This window comes from Ailuropoda melanoleuca, chromosome 7, assembly GCF_002007445.2.
Source record: "Ailuropoda melanoleuca isolate Jingjing chromosome 7, ASM200744v2, whole genome shotgun sequence".
Lineage (NCBI taxonomy): Eukaryota > Metazoa > Chordata > Mammalia > Carnivora > Ursidae > Ailuropoda > Ailuropoda melanoleuca.
Window position 1 is genome coordinate 55,693,785 of NC_048224.1, and position 21,282 is coordinate 55,715,066.

General features: G+C 45.4%; 1 protein-coding gene across 5 annotated transcripts in view; it reads left to right on the forward strand.

Moving 5' to 3' along the window:
- LOC100466970 (nuclear pore complex protein Nup214) overlaps positions 1-21,282 on the forward strand; it is an 82,234-nt gene that overhangs the window by 57,955 nt on the left and 2,997 nt on the right. For all 5 annotated transcript variants that reach the window (XM_034664687.1, XM_034664689.1, XM_034664688.1 and 2 more), the window contains 4 exons: positions 483-553; positions 9,643-9,796; positions 16,307-16,459; positions 20,592-20,763. In XM_034664687.1, coding sequence (XP_034520578.1) covers positions 483-553; positions 9,643-9,796; positions 16,307-16,459; positions 20,592-20,763 — 550 coding nt within the window. The remainder of the gene's footprint in view (positions 1-482; positions 554-9,642; positions 9,797-16,306; positions 16,460-20,591; positions 20,764-21,282) is intronic.

Genomic DNA, 21,282 nt, shown 5'->3' on the forward strand with positions numbered 1-21,282 from the left:
AAAATACACAGTCCCTCCTGGTTTTCCCAGGCCCCGTTCAGACCAGCACCTCAACCGTCTTACGCCACCCAGAAGAAAGATAAACTACCCCAAAAGAATCTCGTATTTGAGATCAGAGGAAACCAGGGAGTAAAAATATTCATAATATTAAGTCAGTCATTAGAAAGACTCCGTGACAGCTAAATCTAAGGAAAAGCTAGCCCGTGCGTGTACCCAGGCCCTACCCACCTGGGGTTTGGTAGGAGACAAGGATTCAGTCCTCAGATTTTGGAAATTATACTAGTATGAAATGTTAGCAGTGACCAAGGGTCTTTATTTACTCATAATGTTCTCCATTGCGTATAAAGGAAAAGAGGTTTTATTCATGAGTTGATCTATTATCAGGTATCTTAGTACACCTGAATGCCATTTAAAAGCAAACAAAATACTTGATGTCGTGAAAGAGTCATCCAAATTAAACTTGTACTCTTCTTATTTTACAGGTTTTGGGTCTAGTAATACTGGTTCTTTGTTTGGTCAAGCAGCCGGCACTGGTGGAACAGTCTTTGGCCAGGTAAATAACGTGTGTTTGCCTCCATTTGCGTCCACATGTAGCAGACCCATCCCCGTTGTTCCCACACGGTGTAAGCAGCTCGTCCTGTGTGCCCGGTGCCAGGAAACAGCCTCACGTGGTTCTCAGCTCAGCCTTCTGCAGCTCCCTTGGGCAGGCAGAGATCTCCGCCCCTGATTCTTGAGAATTGCTACAGTTTTGACCCTTCTTTGACAGTCCTCTAGGAAAGCACTTAAAAAGCACACTGCCTGATCGCCATCCATCTTCTGCTAGGTCAGGGCTTGGCAAACTACAGTCCATGGGCTAAATCCGCTCCTCAGCCTTTGTGTGTGTGTGTGTGTCAGGGTCCTGAAGCTAAGAATAGTTTTTACCCTTTTAAATGGTTATTTAAGCAAAGAAAAAGAATATGCACCAACACTATATATGGCCCCAGGACTAAGCTGTATGTGCTCCCTTTGGTGACCTGAGTTGTTTTGAGTTTGTACAGCTAGTGGTTATCTACCTGTGGGCACAGTGTTAAGTGCTTTCCATAAATGGACTCACGTAATCATCAGTGCTTTTGTGACGTAGGTGGTATTATTGTCCCCATTCCACAGATGAGGAAGGCGAGGGCCCAGAGAGAGTAAATGTATTGTTACATCACATGCCAGCTGCTTTCAGATCCTAGTAACACCTTGAAGAGTACTTCTGAAGAAAGGTCTTCTGATAGATCAGAGACGATGGTGGCTTTCTGAAGGTGGGCTTGGCACGTGTCCGTTAACTAACAAAGCAGCAGACGTATTGTATGTTTCTGCCACATCTTCAGGAAGACATTTTCTTTGTGCTCCCATTCCTTCAAAGACAGGCTCTGCCCTGCTCGGTGATCTGTGGCAGGGAGAAGTGAAACTTCAGAGCTGGTAATGGCAGGTTAAGTCATGTACACCAAGTTCCTCACTGGAAACAGCTAAAAATGGTAGAGAAAACATAAAAACCATAGTTTTCAAAGCACTGGCAAGCTAACGAGGTATTTTGCCAAGCCATGTGAAAAGAAAACGGGTACCTATAGAAGTGATGGGAGCATAAGAGCCAGTGTTGCCATGAGGGCATTTTTTATTAGTCTGAGAAAATTTTAATTTCCTATTTTAATAAACCCAAAGGGCAAAGGGGCAGAAATCAGTAACTGAGGTATGCACAAAGAAGGGAGTCTAGGAGAGATCCTGCCCCACAGTGAGCTGGGACTCCAGATTCACTGGTCTCTGCCTGTGAATGTAGCCTGGCAGGATCCTAGGATGGTGGTGTCTGCAGATGTCTGGCAAAAGCAGCACAGACCCACCTTGAAGAAAAGTAACTTTACTCTAGGCCTCAGACAATTTTTAAGGACATCAATTCCTACGCCTAAACTAATCACAAAAGGAAACAAAGAACTATGAGCAAGGGCCAGGATAAATATCAGACATTCATTTGCAAAGACTTCTAGACTATATAGAACAGCTCTGTTTTTACATGTTCAGTAGAAACAAAAGGCAAACTTGTACATACTGGTAAAGAATAGGAGATAAGTGTCATAGCTACACTGAAAACCAAAGAGAACTTCTAGAAAAATATAATTAAAATTAAAAACCAGCAGATTAGACCCAGCTGAAGAGAACGGTAGTATAATAGACAGGGATCAGCAAACTTTTTCTGTAAAGGGCTAGATAGTAAATATTTTCGACTTTGGGAACCACGTACAGTTTCCGTCACAGCTACTCAGCACTGCACAAAAGCAGCCATAGACAGTAGGTAAGTGAATGAGCGTGATTGTGTTTCCATAAAACTTTTTTACAAAGACAGCAGTCTGGATTGAGCCCACGGACTACAGTTTGGTGGCGCTCGAGCTGGAAGGCAGGTAGATGAAGGTGCCTGGATGCATCATGGAGAGCAAAACAGATGGAAAATACGCAAGAGAGAGCAGAATCTTAAAAGAGAAATTTAACACGTTTAATCAGAGAAGAGAAAGAGAAAGGATGTGTGACAATATCAAAGAGAAAGACACATTTCCAAAACCAGTAGAAAAGAGTAACCCACGGATTCAAAAGTCCAGCAAGCGCCAAGCAGAGTGTGTGAAAGGAAGCTAATTCCAAGAGCCATCGCAGAGCTATAAAGATGAACCGTGAAAAGCACTCAGACAAAGACAGGTTACCTTCAAATAGTAATCGTTGGACTCACAGCTGACTTCTCAGCGGTGACAGTGAAAGCCAGAGACAGTCTAGCTACCTAGAATTTCTAACCCCCACAAAAAACATCTTTAAAGAGTGAGTGGAAATCAAAACCTTTTTCAGACAGATACTGAGAGAATTTATGCCTAGCAGACCTGAAGGAAATTCTAAAGGATGTTCTTGAGGCAAAAGGAAAATCTGACTTCACTAAAATTATGGTTCTCTTAATTTTAGGGTAAAAACAAGCCATGAAATAGGAAAATTACAGCCTGTAAAACTGACAGAGTAATTGTATTCGGAATATATAAACAATACAAATCAAAAAGAGAAAAGACAAGTACACCCCCACGAAAATGGCTAAAATTGAAAGGGCTGACAATAGCCAATATTGGTGAGGAGTATAGCAACTAGGAACTCTCACGTGTTGCAGGAGGAGTGCAAATCCATAGAAGCACTTTGGAAAACCACCTGCTGCTATCAAAACTAGACACACAAAAAATTCCTCTTGAGCCAGCGTATCTACTAGATATGTAACCGGCAGAAACAAGGGCCTGTGTTCACTAGAAGGTATAAGAATGTTCATAGTAGACAGTCATAGTAACTAAAAACAAGAAACACCCCAAATGCATATCAGCTGAAGAATGGAGATAATTAATTGCGGTGTATTTACACAGTGGAGTACTGCAGAGCAGTGAAACCAAATGTGTTGTTCGTATACAAAAGAGACTGCGTAAGTCCCACAGACCTGGTGTTAAATGACAGAAGCAGATCCGAGAGTTCATACGGTTGGATTGCAGTTTCCTAAAGAGACAAATACAGGCAAAGCTTAGCGTGATAGAAATTACAATAGTGGTTACTCTTAGGGCATTAAACATGGGGTACAGAGGAGCCTTCTAAAGTTCTAAAACAACGTTTGCTATCTTGAACTGTTAAAACACACGTCAAAAATCATTGAGCTCTCAACACATAAAATTTGTGAACTTCAGCACAATAGAAAGAAAACAGGCAAAGATTTCATTAAAAGAAGATACTGTTGGTTGCAGAGCATTGTGGGTGTACCTGATGCTACTGAATTGTCCACTTAAAAATGCTGAAGTCGGGACGTTTTATGTATATTTTATCACAGTTTTTTGAAGAAGGAGAAATAAGAAAATATAATAAGTAAATAAGGGTTAGCCAGAAGACCAAGAAACATGGTCAATTAGTAATACAAATTAAACCAACAAAGGGATGTGTACCTGTACGACAATCGTATCTTAGAAAACAGCAAGAAACAACCTGTGGATGATCCAGATAGTGGAACTAGCAGGCAGAGACTTTAAAATAACTGTTGTGACTATTGCGCTCAAGGATTTAGAGGAGAAGAAAAGAATGGTTGAATAAGGAATCTCGGCAGAGAATTGGCAATTATAAAAATAAATAGGAAGTCTTGATCTGTATCTGAAATTTAAATCTAGTATCTGAAATTCAAAATGATTAGACATACCAGCAGAGTGGGTACTACAGTAGAACACAAGTCAGTTAGAAATTATCTAAAAGGAAGCTCAGAATGGGGGCCCCTGAAACTCGGTAGAGAGTGAGACTCTTGATCTCAGGGCCGAGAGTTCAAACCCCACGTTGGGCGTGGAGCCTACTTAAAATTAATATATAAATAAGTAAACAAATTTTTTTGAATGAAACTCAGACTGAGAAAACCACCGGGCAGAACAGTAGTGACCTGTGTAACACAATATCGGACAGTCTCTTGTATGTGTAATCAGAGTCCTTGAAGGAGAGGAGACAGAAGGGAGTAGACAAAAAATATTTGAAGAAAAATGTCCAAACTTTTCCAAATGTATTGAAAAATAAAGGTCTAGAAATCCAAGAAACTCGGTGAACCCTAAACAGAGTAAATACCAGAAGACCACACCTAGACACATCATAGATAAGCTCCTGAAAACCAAATACAAAGAGAAAAAAATTTTATTTATTTATTTTTTTTTAAGATTTTATTTATTCGACAGAGATAGAGACAGCCAGCGAGAGAGGGAACACAAGCAGGGGGAGTGGGAGAGGAAGAAGCAGGCTCATAGCAGAGGAGCCTGATGTGGGGCTTGATCCCATAACGCCGGGATCACGCCCTGAGCCGAAGGCAGACACTTAACCGCTGTGCCACCCAGGCGCCCCAAGAGAAAAAAAATTTGAAAGCAGCTTTAAAGACTCAGGCCATACAAGGAAACAGTGTATTGTATGGTTATGAGGAGATGTTAAATATATGATAACCAGAGCAAAAAGGCAGAGAATATCTTTGCTCCCTTTGCATAGACAAGTGGTTCTCAAATGTTACCGGTTCCACCCCCCACCTCTCTGCGGGAATTTCACAATTGCAACAGAGACCTGTTTGGGCCTCATGAGTAGGGGATGCTATCAGCATCTAGGGAATGTAGGCCAGGGGTGCTGGTCAACATTCCATAACCCTCCAAAACCAGGAGTTATCCAGCCCGCGGTGGCAGTGCCACTGTTAAGAAACCATTATTAGGTAAAGATTTCTTAGAACCCAAAAAGCACTTAACCATAAAAGAAGAAAATTTAAGAAGTAGACTCCATCAGAATTAGAAAGTAATGCTCATCACAGTGTTGTTATGAAATGAAAAGGCAGGGCATAGACTGGGGGAAAATATTTATAATACATATATCAAATGAAGAACTTCTGTCCAGAATATGTAAAGAATATATAAAGAACTTTAAAACTAAGCAAAGTACTTGGACAGATACTTACAAAGTATGTGAATGGCCAAAAAGCATGTGAAAACTTGCCCACCATTATTAGTCATCAGAGAAATGCAAATTGGAACCACAATATGGCACTTCTCCAAAGCTGCTAGAATTACTAAAATTTAAGAGCTTACAAAACCAAATGTGGAGATTAGAGCAAATCTCTTAATGTGTTGCCGGTGGGATTATAAAGGGGTAATTTAGAAAACCATTTGGCAATTTCGTAACTCAAATATACACTAATTTTGTGGTTTAGCCGTTCCAGTCCTAAGTATTTGCCCAAAAGAGCTGAAAATCTAGGTCCACAAGAAGACTTAGTGCTCATAGCAGCTTTGTTTATGACAGCCAAAACCTGGAAACAGTTCAGACGTCTAGCAGGAGAATAGTAGACACGAGCATACTCCTGTAATGGAATACTACTCAGCAGTCTAAGGGGAAGAGTGACCAATGCATGCAACAGTATGAATGAGTCTCAGAAGCATTTGTTGAATCTAGCCAGGTCAGATAGGCAAGAAGATGAAATAAAAGGCATCTAGATTGGAAGGGAAAAAGTAAAACTCTGGGGGCGCCTGGGTGGCTCAGTCATTAAGCGTCTGCCTTCGGCTCAGGACGTGATCCTGGCCTTCTGGGATTGAGTGCCACATCGGGCTCCTCTGCTGGGCGCCTGCTTCTTCCTCTCCCACTCCCCCTGCCTGTGTTCCCTCTCTCGCTGGCTGTCTCTCTCTCTCTCTCAAATAAATAAATAAAATCTTTAAAAAAAAAAAAAAAAAGTAAAACTCTGTATCTGCAGATAACATGATCCAGTATATAGAAAATCCTAAGGAATCCACTAAAATGCTATTAGTACTAATAAATGAGTTCACGATTACGGATGCAAGATTAATATTTTTTTTTTAAGATTTTATTTATTTATTTGACAGAGATAGAGACAGCCAGCGAGAAAGGGAACACAAGCAGGGGGAGTGGGAGAGGAAGAAGCAGGCTCATAGCAGAGGAGCCTGATGTGGGGCTCGATCACATAACGCCGGGATCACGCCCTGAGCCGAAGGCAGACGCTTAACCGCTGTGCCACCCAGGCGCCCCAAGATTAATATTTTTAAAAACCTATTTTTATACATTTGCAATGAACTATCTGAATGTGAAANAAAAACCTATTTTTATACATTTGCAATGAACTATCTGAATGTGAAAGTAAGAAAATTCCATTTTCAGTAACATCAAAAAGAGCACAATACTTAGGAATAAATTTAACAAGATAAGTGTAAAACACTCTAAATACTATAAAACATTGTTTAAAGAGATTAAAGATGATCTAAATAAATGGAAGGATATCCAGCGTTCATGGATTGGAAGATTACATTTGATGGAGAGAGTCCTTATCAAAATAGTTCAATTTCAGAGAGTTTTAAGTACTATGAAGAGAATAAAACAGTAATCAGGAAGAACAATTTAGGTTACATGGTCAGGAAATGCCTTTCTGAAGAAGTCTCATCAGTGTCTCCCTTTCCTTTTTATATTTGTTTCTTTGAATTAGGATCAAATCCAGTCCACACATTGTGACTGCTTGATAGGTCTCCTGAGTGTCTCTCTCTATAGATAACCCTTCTGTGTCTCTTCCTTTTGTTGTTCTCATAATTCAGTTCTGTAGAATTTCCTTATGGTCTGGTTGCTGACTGCATTCCCATGTTACAGCTCCTAGGTTAACTTCGTCCCGTCCTTTGTTAACTTCCTGTGAAGTGGGGGTTGGGTCTGGAGGCTTGAGGAGATTCAGATTTGATTTTTGGCGGCGGGGGGGGAGCAACATTATGAGGTTGGATCTTGAACAATAACTCCCTCTTTAATGATATTAAATAAATGTTAATTTTTTAGGCATGATAATGATATGGTTATGGTTTATCTTTTAGAGATTATACTAGAAAAATCAATGGTTCAAATGATAAGATGTCTAGGATTTGCTTCACGCTAATAACAGATGAGGGGAAGTAATGGGTTATTGATAAAACTCAACTGGCTGTGAGTTCATTGAAACTGGATGATGGGCATGGGGTAGGAGCATTATATTCTTCTGTCTACTTTTTGTACACTTTTGAGATTTTCCATAATTTAAAAATTTTAAACTATTGTAATTTATTGCAATTAAAATGAACGGGACTCTCTCTAACCTATTTATGAGGATCCAGTAACTATCAATTCACATTCACTTCTGTGATCCCCTTCTATTCATTTCTACAGCTAGCCATTATTTTTCAAATCCTATTTTTGCAATTTAGGTTGAACCATCTGAAATTGCCGTTTTTTGGTAGGGTGAAAATATCCACATATTGGCAATTGACCGTGTCTCAGTCTGATGCACGGGAGTCAGCTACGAAGTCTGATAGTTTATACATGGTGGGTGGATTCTTTGCCATGTCTTCCTTCCTTTCAAAGTCTGGCTACTAGTTATCAAAGCCTGTGCTTTTATGATTGGATTGGATTGGATTGGATTCCAGGTTTTAAAAAGCTCTTACTCATTAAATGGTTGTAGTAAACTTACTGTTGTTTTAAAGAAATTTAGGGGGAAAAAAGAGGGAGTTAGAGACAAATATAAGTGCCTTCAGTACAGTCACCCTCAAGTAAAAATTAGCCAGTCGTGTTCCAGTATAAAAGACCAGTGTAACTGGACCATGTTGGGGGAAGAGGAGAGGAGAGATGATAAAAGATGATGTCAGAGGTGGCCAGGGGCCAGATCACATAGGGTCTTGTAGGATTTTTAAATATGAGTTTAATGATCTGACTGCAGTTCGTAGGTGTTACTCTCACTGCTGTGTGAACGTAGATTGTAGTGGAAACAGGACGTTGGCTACATTGTGTAGTCCAGGTGAGAAGTCAAGGTTAGGTGGCTCAGAGCAGGGTGGTGGCTGTGCCCCTGAGGGGATGCCCAGGGGTGTTTCAGAGGTGGCCCACTGGAGGTGTGACTTTAGTGTGAAGTGTTAGAAAAATGCCTGGCACCTAGAAAGTGCTCAGTCATTGGTCTGTTACCATCACTGTTAAAATACCAAACAGCAGCTGTTTTCTGAGCCTGTGCTTCATTTCAGGCGCTATTCTAAATTGCGTCACGTGTCTTAGCGCATTTAATTGACTCAGCATTTTGAGGTGGGTAGTTCATTATTCCCATTTCACAGGAGATGGACTTTGGCACCACTGTGTCCGCCTTTGAAGGGCACTTCTATAAGTTTCCTGGGCACAGCGACCCATTTCCCTCCCCTCCCCTCCCCTCCCCTCCCNAGTAGGCTCCATACCCAGTGTGGAGCCCAGTGTGGGGCTTGAACTCATGACCCTGAGATCCAGACCTGATGAGCTGAGATCAAGAGTCGGACGCTTAACCGACTGAACCACCAAGGCCCCCCCGCAGTGATCCATTTCTAAAAAGCCTATCTTATTCTACATCATTAGCCAAGAAGACATCACATGAAACTAATATTAATGGTCCCTCAAATCTAGCACTGGTCTTCCTTAAAGAACCAATTTCCAAACAGAAATAAAGTGTGTGGTGCCTGAGACAGCTTTGAGTCAGCATTCACCCTGAGTTAGCAGCATCCTCGGAGCAGAAGATTTGCAAACTTGGACAAAATTCAGCTATGGTCATCATTTCGACAATGGAGCTAATTTAAGCTTATTTCTGCAGTATGGGAAAGTCATTATGAAATAAAAGTGCACAAATTGGGAGAAAAGACAGTGTAAATCACTTTTCATCAGTTGCTGATGAGTTCAGCCAAATACTGGAGGAATCATAATAAGTCGTGTTCATAATCGCCTAGAAATGTTTTTAAACTTTCTCATTTGGGGGAACTCTTGAGGGGTCGGCTTTCCTGCCCCGGCATTGTGTCAAGCAGAGACTGCAGGCAGCAGGGCAGATAAACATTCAAAGTTCCCTCCTCCCATAAATCATGTTTTCAGAGAACTGTGAACGTGGAATAGCTTAAGAACTACCGATTTGTAGGAAGTCCCTGTCCAGAGTCCAGCTGCTTTTGTGGCGGTTAGAGCCTCCGTCCCAGAACTAATCAGAGTACTCTTGCTTTTTCCATTTGTCCCAGCTGTGAGTGCCTCCTCTCCGCGGATGTGGCCTGCCGTTTGACGATGACCTCTCATCCTATCTCGCTTCCTGCCCCTTTTGTTTTCCAGCAACCCTCTTCCAGTGGGAGCGTGTTTGGGTCTGGAAACACTGGAAGAGGGGGAGGTTTCTTCAGTGGCCTTGGAGGGAAACCCAGCCAGGATGCAGCCAACAAAAACCCATTCAGCTCGGCCAGCGGGGGCTTTGGATCTGCAGCCACCCCAAGTAAGTTGAGACCGTTTTCCCAGTCCTTTGGCCCCATAATGCCATTGTCATCCCCGTGGTGCGAGCAGAGCTTTGGTGACAAATGTAGAAAGGAAAGAGAGGGGTCTAGAAGGCCCATTTAATATATGGAACAAAGCAGCGTGATCTGTTTTGATTTTGATTTTTGGTTTTTTAATGAGATGTCCTCTATAATCGTGAAAAGGCACAGAGCTGCAGGGTGAGGATCTGTGCCCTGAGCTCCTCCTCTCTTCTCTCCAAGGCCCAGATCGCTCTGTTTCTTAGGGTCGAAATGACTTGAAGTGAATGCAAGCGGACAGGCATGAATGAGAGCAGCAGAGCGAGCTGGGTGTGCTTGGAGAAGGAGCGTCTGGATTTGTGTGGTGTAGTCCTCTCTCTGAATTCGCTTTAAAATTCAGCTGCCACAGAGAAATGTTACCCAAAACTTGAAGCCTTCATTATTTCTCATCTCTTTACATTTTTGTCTTATTTTCGAATGAAGCTTTATCGTTCTGTTGGCACTTTTTTCTCCAGCTAATTTTTCAAGTACTTTGTTGATCTGTCTATTCATGGTTGGAAATGAAAGAAATTTGGGGTGTTTTTTTTAAATCTTAAAAAAAAAATCCTGCTGTCGATGGAGGCTGAGAAGGGAAGTTGGGGGCCTGTCATCATCTCTGCTTCCCTCATTTAACACACTGCACACGGAGCCTCTCTCATCTGCTGTGCTACCAAGATCCCTGCGAATCGGGAGCTACTGTTCTCCGACAGGACAGATACTCCCTTCATGTTAAGGCTCATGCAGCTCAAAGCAGAGTTCTCTATTCTGAGTCTCCACGTTCCCTGATCAGTTGTTTTGATGTCACTGTCCACCTACTAAAAGATTAGAGTCAAGAGACACAGACCTCTTCACTTGTGCAGTTATATGAGCAGGAATCTTTGTTCTTCAGCTTTCAGTCTCCCAGGAGGAATTTAGAATCCTAGAATGATGGGCACCTGGGTGGCTCAATCAGTGAAGCATCTGCCTTTGGCTCAGGTCATCATCCCAGGGTCCTGGGATCGAGCCCCACATCGGGCTCTGTGCTCAGTGGGGAGCCTGCTTCTCCCCCTCCTGCTCCCCCCCTTGTGTACTCTCTATCAAATAAATAAAATCTTAAAAAAAAAAAAAAGAATCCTAGAATGAAGGGATCCAAGAAATTGAATCTAGTAGTTTTCAAAAACTCTTTCTGCTGATGAACTTCTAAGCAGAATCCCAATGCGTAAAACAGGTAAAAATAGGTCTACTTGGAAGCAGGGGTCAAGAACCAGAGATACTGGGTGGTTTCCCCATCCCCCCGCCGGCCCGGCTCTCAGCATGGGACTGCAGGGCTCCATAGCACATACTTGGACAACAGGATCCTTGTGTGGCGTTCTCTCCATTTTCACATGAGGAACAAGCCCCGAATGGGGAGGTGATTTGAAGTCACAGGCCAGAAAATGGCAGATCTAGGACTCTACTAGATCGTATGTAGCGTACAAAGCAGCATCCGCAGAAGAGGCACGTGGTAACAGGCTACTTAGAAACGTGCGTTTCTCCCGTAGGCAGGTTACCGTCTGCGAGATTGTGCTTCTCACCAGGTTTGTTGAGACTTAGGTGTGTCGTATCCTTGTAAAATCCCCTTTCCTCCTGGCTCATTCATCTCTTAGGCCATGGCTTTTACCTGTGAAAGAATTGCCTTCTCTCGGTGGGGGACCGGCAATGGCATGCCCTGGCCTGCGAGGGCTGGCTGTGCACACCTCGAACTCTGCCATCGTGCGAGTGTTTACACCAGGGCAACTGGACAGCGCAGCAGTTCACCCTCCACCCCCCTGTCTGTTATTCACTGGCACACCGTTTTTCCAGTTCTTTAATTCTGGTTTAAAATTAAACCAGATACTTTATAGGATTATACCGGATTCTTGATACTGGACACCTGCTGGTCTTTATTTTCCTAAATATTGTTTTTTTTATAAATCAGCAGTTTATTTTTATGGTAAGAGAAGTTTCAGGGACAGAAAAGACTTAAACATTATTTGGTTTTGAAAACTGAGGATATGATTTGATAGTGAAAGGGACAGGAGCCTCTGCAGCCCAGAGGACCAGGTGCACGAGAAGAGGAAGAACAGTGCAGGGGAAGTAGCTAGAAATCACCTGGGGACAGGCATTGTCCTCACCAGAACTAAGGATGTTTTCTGCGAACCACCAGAGACAGCCTCTTTCTCTTTGGGTGACTCTGCAGTATTTGACGCTTTGAGCTCAATGTCTTTCCTGGGCTGTATAGACCGACTGTCCTGGTTCTCTTCCTTCCTTCCAAATGGTTCCTTTTCTGCTGCTTCTCTCTGTCCTTGCAGGCATGTCCCCATTGTCATCTGGGTTATCACAGTAGTCTCCAGCCTCCTCCCCTGGCATCTGGACATTCACACAAAGCTGAGTGTTTTTAACTCTGCTTTTCTTTTGCCACTTTCCCTACGCAGAACCCCTGGCAGCTTCCCACGGATGTGAAGCCAGCTCCTCGGCTTGGAAATCCGGGCCCTCCGTGAGCTGCCCTGCATACATTTCTGTTCCCCCAGCATGTTCCCTCTGTGTCAGCCACTGCTGGCCGTCCTTCGTACACATGCCACTCTCCTCTCCCCACTTCAGTGCCGGGGCTCCCCTACCTCCTCCACTCCACCCACCAAACCTACCCTTCCTTTAAAGGTGACTAAGTCTGCGCCTGTGTGCAGCTTGGCCTGCGGGTCACGGGTCCACGGCGATCTCTCCCTCTCTGGAATCCAGCAGCCCTTGTGTTGTTCCATTCCTTCGTGTGACGTCAAGTGGAAGGGACAGATCTTTATGGACCCACCTCCTGTGTGCCAGATGCTCCGTGTAGTTGGGCTAGCCACTTCTTAGAACAGTGCTTTTAGGTGTGGCCGTCCCCATTTTACCAATAAGGAAATAGGTTCGGAGAAGGGGTGCGGACTTACAGAGGTAGCAGCCGTTAAGTGGAGCAGCCAGGGCTTAATCCGAGTATGTTTCCAGAACTCTGACCCACCCTGTTGCCTCCTGAGATCTTCCTAGCCTTGCAATGGAGCACGGTTCCTCCCAGGTGTGTCTTGTCCGACAGCCCTTGGGCTCATTCTCGGGGGTGTCGAGTACGCTCCCCTGCAGACGGATCTCTGAGTGCAGATTGAGCCACCAGTTTCCCCTGTGACATGTAGACCCCAGGCCGCCTGGCCCTGAAGCTGCTGTCTTTAGCCCTGAGAAGTCATTAGACCTCCGCCTTGGTGGAGCAAGACAAGCTGGGAACACTGTTGCTGCGAGCTGGCAAGTTCTTTATCCAGACGCTCCCACCTCCTCAGCGTTTCTGAGCTCTCTGTCCCGAGACTGCCTGAGATGTGCTATTAACCCCTGGGGTCGCTTGAAATTCAGCACCACTGCACATTGTTAGCAATAAGCACTTACTGCCTCCTCGAGTCTTGTCCTAAGGACCCTGGTTAGGCCATCCTCGACATGTTCTTTCTGTTCGGAGGCCTGAAAGACGTACTTGTGTGAGGAGAGAGAACCCATTTGAGGAGAATCTTTTGGGCCCATAAGGCTCCCTCTACACTGTTCTTTAAGAAAATGTCTTGGAAAGTATCTGGGACTGGAGCTGCTTGAGAACCCCCTTCTCAGTGCATGTTAGATTCTAATTAGTGACTTTAGACCTGCAGAATGACATGGGACCTGGTCTCTGTGATAGTGTTTAGATCAAATTTAATTTAATCACATCAGGTATAATTTAAGTGGAGTAGGGTTGGACCCTGATGTTGGGTTATGCAAGTGTTTTTTTGCCAAATAAAAGACCCAAGAGGCCCCGTGTCGTGCCAGCAGAGGGAAGCCCAGAGCAGACACAGGTTGTCCCTAGACCCGCCACCCCCGAGAGTAGAAGTCACCAGCCAGCTCTGTGAAGACAGGCTTTCTTCTGGGCTGCTCTGCCCACAAGTGAAGAGGCATCTCCTACAACGACATATTGTTCCAACAACCAAGATATAACCCCCTTACTTGCCGTATTTTAAGAGCCAGGGACTGTGTTATTTTGGAACTGCTAGGAGAGAACCGAGAAGCACATTGTTGACCGTGGAAACAGAAAAGCAGACCTCGTTTAATGCCACTTTGCTTCAGAGCAGCTTAAATAAATCCTAAAACGTTTCAACATGCAGAGCTTCTCTTGAGACTGCAAACGAAAACTGTTACAACTTGACTGGTTTAACTCTCATGATCTTTGCAAAATGGAAAGGATTACATTTTTTGCCGCTGATCTGCTCTGTGTCTTATTATACTGAGCACAAGTGGGATGTAGCAGGAGGAAGAGTTAAAGAAACAGAGAGGGGAAGTTCTGTTTCCTGAGGATCTGCTATCGCCCGACTAGGCGCTCCTCATACGTCAGCTCGTCTGATCCTCACAGCAGCCATGCGGACACCGCCCCCCCTCAACCCCGGCTGTCCTCATTTTGTCTTAGAAGAAACAGGGACTTGGGAAGGAGAAGTCCTTGCCCACAGCTACTAGGTATCCTGAGCCGGAGCTGGCTGCAGAACGCCTGTGTATTCCACTGTAACACCCGTGAGCATCTTCAGACAGGCGTCTCAGGGAGATGAAGGGGTAAAGATTTAGCCCAGAAACTTCTGTGTTCTCTGACTTCAGGCATTTCAGTCTCCTAGCATCATCCCAGTAAAATCATTTCACCTCTGTATCTCAGATTTCTCCAAGAGGAGAGCTAGCCCCAAATCTCACACTTGAAATGATTTGCTATTTGGAATTTTTGCTGCATTGGTCCTAACGAAGTCAGAAAGTTGCAGTCCTCTGTTCCCGACGTACCAAGTAAAGGAATGGCTGAGGAGCCCAGTTTTCATCTCCAGTGTAGGATGAATGTACAGCCACTGAAAGAATAAGATGTGGCCTCCCAGCTAGCTCACTGACGGCAAGCTCCGGCTGTTTGAGAGGACATGTTGCAGGCTCCCCCTACGAACCCTCAACAACAGGGAGGTGGATAATCCTGTGGTACCGGGTCTGGGGTGATGAAGAGGAGCTTGTGAACCCCTCCCGCCGTCGGTGCCTGGCACACTCCTAGCCGGGCTCTCAGACTGCCAGCAGGGGTTTCACAGAGCAGGTGACCATGTGGTGGCCTGGGGCTCTGCGTATTGGTGGTCATGTCCCTGAGTGAAGGCCGTTCACTTCCTGGATTGTAGGTCAGGAGCGTTGCAACTGGAAGTATTAACAGTTACATCTCATGTGGGGGTGGGGTTGGCAGCAGAGAAAGATGGGGGACCTTGGGATTGACAGGTTAGTGGCAGGCCACCTCTTCAAACACCTGGACTTCGAGAGTGAGTTACTCCCCTCCACATCTCTCTGTCCCCTTCACAGCGAGCACCTGATGGGCTTGGGTGAACACTGACCCATGCAGATGTTTGCACCTCTCATTTGGTGATGTGGCACACGCTCTCCATTACCCACCCAGAGCATCCGTTCAGCACCCCGCGTATGCTTGTGCCTTTGGGCCTAGACCCTGTTTTGGGACAGCTTCTCCCTGCCTTCTTTGGATGCAAACTTACTTTAATAAAACACCCATCCAGACACGGTGGGGAAGTGTGAGTTGTCCCTCCCCTCTCCCCACAAAAAAGGGTGAAAGAAGAATTCCTGGTAGTGTGCTGTTCGTGTTCCCAAGTGCTTCTGTATATATGGTTCTGGCTACTTACTTATTACCGGTCAGATTTGCATGTCTCATATAACTGACAAAACACTTCTTACCTGTCTTGGTTTTTAGGAGTTAGTTTCCTCTGTTCCTTTCATTCTTGGCGTGGCTTCAGTGTGTAGTAGTGATCCACCTAGATAAGCATCTGCAAGGTCAAGGGCTTCCTTGAACTGCTTAGGAAAAGGAAGTCAGACTGGAAGTCTTGCTGCTTCGTACATTCTTCAGAACCTCTCTAGCTCCCCTCAGATCAGCATTTGGGACATCATGGTTTCTGTTGTTTCGCTGCCATTCCCTGAGCAGATCGGGCAACAGAAACACGTCCAACCTGACTGTAAAAGCAGAAGCTGGAAGCCATTAAGCTTGGTTCAGATTTGCTCTGACTTTATTTCTCTAGCTCGACAAAATGTGAAGTTGGTGTTCATGTGAGGAGATGAATGAAAGCAAGCCTTCTTCTTCGGAAGAGACACGTCTCGCGGGAAGCTGGTAGATAGACTGATCCGTGTGGGAGCGCAGCTGTGTTCCTGCGAAGGAGCCTCTTCCCTGGGCCCTGTTGCAGCTCCCCTGTATGCCGTGCCCGTAGAATCCCGAGCCTGGGTTCCCAGAGATTAAGAACTTGTCATCAACATGCCAGCAAATCACAGAAGGTGTTCACCACAGCTCGGCTCCCTTGAATCCCAGACTTGCCACTTGCTTCTCCTCAAACACCTAGCTGCAGCTTCTTTTCTGTTCTAAGTAGATAAGGACATTTTTCTACCTCTGATCTCCCTCAACATGTTCCCCCTTTCTTTAGATAACTCTAATCTGTTCGGAAACAGTGGGGCCAAGACATTTGGTGGATTCACCAGCTCATCGTTTGGAGAGCAGAAACCTGCCGGCACGTTCAGCTCTGGAGGGGGAAGTGTGGCGTCCCAAGGCTTCGGGTTTTCTACTGCAAATAAAACAGGTACTCGGATACTTATTAGCTGTGGTTACTTTTAGATGTATATTTACATATGCATAGATACCTGGACGGAGGTGTCTCTAGGCTGGCTCTCCCGGGAGTATGATTGGAGTATGGATGAAGTGACTTTTTCTCCCCGATTCGTTTTTGTATTTATTGAGCATCTACTGTGTTCCTAACACTGTTCTAGATCTCCGAGACATGTGAAAAGCAAGAATGTAAATAATTAGCAAGTGCGGAGCAACCAAAGTAAGGGAACATACAAGGGAGTGATAACTAAAATACAAACAAGAAAGGACCCGGTCACAGAAGAGCTTGGGTCCCGTTCACAGTCATGGGCAAGACCAATGGTCTGCTTAGTTTTTATGTCGATTTCCTTTGTTCTCTTTCTCAAGTCACTTTTTTTTTTTAACTTTTGAACATAACATACGTAAATATATTACATATAACTACCCATACAACATCCACTTACTGCAGGGACACAGCGCAGTCACTTCTCACAGGGAGACCACACCGGCGGAGCGTCTCCGGCGCTCCTTCTTATCCCAGCGTTACTTTTAAAGTACACATATGTGAACTGTGCGACTTTCTTTAATCATATATGACATAATTTCAAATTTTAAGGAACAGTACATGTTTAGATACAAAAACATATTTCTGTCACCTGCCTCTCTGTCCTCTTTCTGTCTCAGATCTACAGAGGGTCTGCATTCCTGCCTTTGTTGTGTGGAAAATTGCGTGGAAAAAAAAATTTTTTTTTCCCTCCAAAGAGATCAGTGGCAGTGTGGGGGAGGATGTTTGTAGAGAAAGGAGTTCTTGAAAGCAGACTTCCCAAGGGTGAGCGCCCAGGATGCTTGTCCCTCGTGTGTCCGGGAGCCTTTGAAATTATGTGAGTTCCAGAGGAAGGACCCTAGCGAGGACCAGATGCGTAGGTGGCTCTCACTTAGGACCGCCCCGCATTCCATGCCTGGAATCCCACCTTCTAGAACCTAAATTGCTGTGGTTTCCACACACTGTGCTCCATTACTCAGACCTGTGGCTTGAGTGGGTTAGTCTTTGGCTGCCAGGTTCTGATTTCTTCCTAGAATTTAAAATGCACTAGACGTGAGCATTGCAGCTTCATTTTGCCCCCACCCTTCCTCACGGTCAATGATTTAGAAGTGAAAAGGCTACAAAACTTTGCTTCCTAGTTAACAAAAGCAAACATTTGACTAAGAAGTTTTAATTCATTAATCATCAAGGCTTAATTTATTTTTTTTTAAGGAACTGGATAATGTTTTTTGGGGTTTTTTTTTTGATTCATGTATTTTTATTTTGTGTTGTTCCTTATCCTGGAATCAGGTCCCAATTGACTTTGAGAATCTTATGCTTTTATTTTTTTAGTCTTAGAGAAAATCTATCCTCCTACCTTTCAGAATATTTTTCCTGTTTGATTGTTTGCCCCGTGAAACCCCTCAGACTGAAGACAGAGGAAGCTACGGGGATGGAGGAGCCGGTAGCCACAGAGGTGACAGCGAGGGTGGAGGCAGCCTGTGTCTCCTGTGCTTCCGGCGCTTTGGCTCTTGCTGCAGGACTCACGGCAGTTCTCAGGGGGCTCCTCCTGTAGAAGGAGGTGCCACAGAGCCCTGAGCATAAGGAAAGGCTGCTTTAAATAAAGGAGTCGTCCTTCCTGCGCAGACAGTGCAAATGCCTGAGACATCACGATTGGCATTTTGCTTTAATACAGATTTTAGATGGACCATTTTGATGGATCTTTGGAAAATCCCAAAGTGTCCATCCTCCCTCAGTACAGTTGCCTTAGGAAATAGTAGTGCTGGAGATTACTTGGCGGGGGGGTGCAGAGGTGGGCCCACACCACCATGTCCAGCCCGTCAGGCTCACCCCAGTTGCGGTGGAGGGAGGCATGCTGACCCATGCAGTTAGGTGGGGGGTGCTCTCTTGAGTCAGCGCAGTGCTACCACAATCAACTGGCTGAACTTAGGCAAAGAACATTCTCTGAGCCTGTTTCCTCCTGCAAGGTTGGGACCCTGGGTTTATTTGGCAGGATAAGGCAAACGGCTGTGTCGGAGCTGGCGCTCAGAGGGCCGTCAGTAAGTCAGGTGTTTATTATCATTGCTTATTAGCAAATGTCTCTTTCTTCTGGAGAGGAAAATCATGAAAGTGTAGCATCTGATAAGATCACACCCTTCCTAGCATCAGGAGTGAGTTGCCTATCTCCAAAAAATAATACCAGAGTGACCATTTTCCTCCTGTTTCACTTAGCTATGACCCAGGTTTGTTGTTTGGGGGCATTGTGTGAGTGTGTGTGGTATGTGTGTGTGTGTGTCTATGTTGTGTGTGTGTATGTGGGGTATGTATGTGAGGGTGGGTGTGTATGTGTTGTGTGGGTGTGATGTGTGTGCATGTAGGGGGAGAGGTGGCGCGTGTGTGTGTACGTGTGTTTAATATCCTCTCCCCTGTCCAGTGTACTTCCTGTATCATTGTGACTTCTCATTTTTCACTCACCTTCCACCAAGAAGTCGGAGTAATATTGTGCACATGGCACCAGATCCAGCCACGTGTGTCTAGGAAGAAAGTGTAACTAGATCTGTGGTCGGTCGTAAATAATTCAACTGCAAGGGTTTTTTAGCACTTTTTTTTTTCCAGTCTCTCATATTTGTAACCCAACAGTCTCCATTATCATGGCTTGGAATTTCACTCAAGGTTTGAAAATCTAGAATGTTAACCCAAACGTGAGCTTTAGCAAAAAGTGTCTTCAGTAACAATGATAAGTAAGCACGTGATTGAATCACAAAATGACAAATAACGAAAGAATTCAGCTAGCAGCTTTTCCTGCCCAGAGTCTGATGTTTCCTGATTCGGGTAGCAGAAGCTCGTGGTGTGGTGATGCTTATGTGAGAAGGCCTGATTGGTGCCTCTGAGAGCAAGACTCACTTTCCTCAAGGGGCGAGAATAGTGTCCCTGGCGCCTCTTTCCTTGTGCCAAGGCCTCTGTCATTCCCTTTAGCATGTAGCTCCTTAGGCCCGTACTCATTTTAAGAAATACTCCTTTCTAGAGCACATTTCTTAGAGCAGTTTATTCCGTTCTGTTCAACGGACACTCGCTGAGCGTCTCTGCTCATGGCCTTAAATGATGTACACAGTATCTTGGGGTTTGGGAACCCCCTCGGGAGCAGAAGGAATAGTCAGGGAAGGACGGTTGGTCTTTCCGCCCGGTGGGCAAATCCGCCAATCCAAGGAGGCCGCCTTGGCGCACCTGACCCTCGGCATGGTGGCCCGAGTGTGCCTGCCCCTGGCCCACCGCCTCTGTTCACGTGAGCAGCAGGGGACGTCAGTGGCTCTGGTGGCTCTCCTCAGAGCTGATGGATTGTTCTATCACATTTATCCAGCCGCCTTCCTCCAGAGAGGAAATTCGGTGTGCTTTTTTATTGAGGAGTAGCTCTTGACTGCAGAGAGAAAGCATTTTTTAAGAAATTCTTCCGTGTGGGGAGACTGTGGAGAGAGATGTGAGAGCCATAAGGCTTTAAATAAATAAAAAGCCCCTGGCTGAGCACCAGTGCCGTGCGCCTCTCCATCTCTTCTGTAACCCAGTTCGTAGGCTCTCCCCAAGAGGAGACTTTGAGCCTCTGGCTTTATAATGTGGGTTCTCATGAAGCTGGAAGCCTTACCTGTGTTGTGACAGTAACAACATCTGTCATCTTTGACAACTGGGCAGGGGTCGGAGTTTTCAAGAATGCTTTTTCAGTGAGGAGCCTCACAATGGCACAGTGGGGCTGGGAAGAGGTCAGAAATGCGCCAGGCTGGTTCTTGGTGACAGTCTGATTCCACGAGACTGGGAGCCGATACGTCCAGCTTGCCCATGGGAGGGATCGAGGGTCTCACAGACAAACGGGATCTGCGGGGTTCGTAGGGCTCCAAGGAGCTCCCCTGGTGGACCCGACCCCTCTGCTAGAAATGGAGGGGGTGGCTTGGTATTTAGAAAGGCTGTCGCCCCCAGTCACAGTTTTTCGAATTTGAATTTCTAACCTATTTCCCCCTTTTTCCTTCCTCTTCTGATTTGGTTTCTCACCGTTCATTGTCTTCTCTTCCTGTCCCCTTTCTTTTTCCCTGTTTCTGTTTGCCTCTGTTTTGCTCAGGTGGCTTCGGTGCTGCTCCAGTGTTTGGCAGCCCTCCTACTTTTGGGGGATCCCCTGGGTTTGGAGGGGTGCCAGCATTCGGTTCAGCCCCAGCCTTTACAAGCCCTCTGGGCTCGACGGGAGGCAAAGTGTTCGGAGAGGGTACTGCGGCTGCCAGCGCGGGAGGATTCGGGTAAGCCCCTGGGGAGAGGCCTGGGCAGCGCCGGAAGCACGGGGCCCGGGACTCCTGTTTCAGAAAGACAGTTCTTGCGTTTCCCCCACTGTTGACTGAGCTGAGCCCCCCTCCGTTGAAATACACCAATCCACTTTGAAATCCTCCTTGGGGAAGGCTCATCTCTCCTAAGCCAGACTGTCGGCTGTGCGGATAGGCACGAGCTGTGTTGCCGTCGCCCAAAAACGTAGAGTACCGATTGGCAGGCCCCTGTTCTCCTGGTGGAACTAAAGGATGATTTAAGGAAGAAAAACAGTCCCATCCTGGCTACTTTAGAGCCAGGCCTGCGCCTTGTGGGGTGACTTCTGTTAGGGAATTCAAAACGAATAGTTTTTGCCACATGCTTTCCTCTTGGGTCTGTTGTGTCGCTGACCCATTGTCCCTGAGCAGATCACTCCTTGTGTCCCTTGCTGCACTTGAGACCCCCACAGTGGATATTCGGTTCACAGCCCCAGGGCCCAGCTTCCGCATTGGGCACGT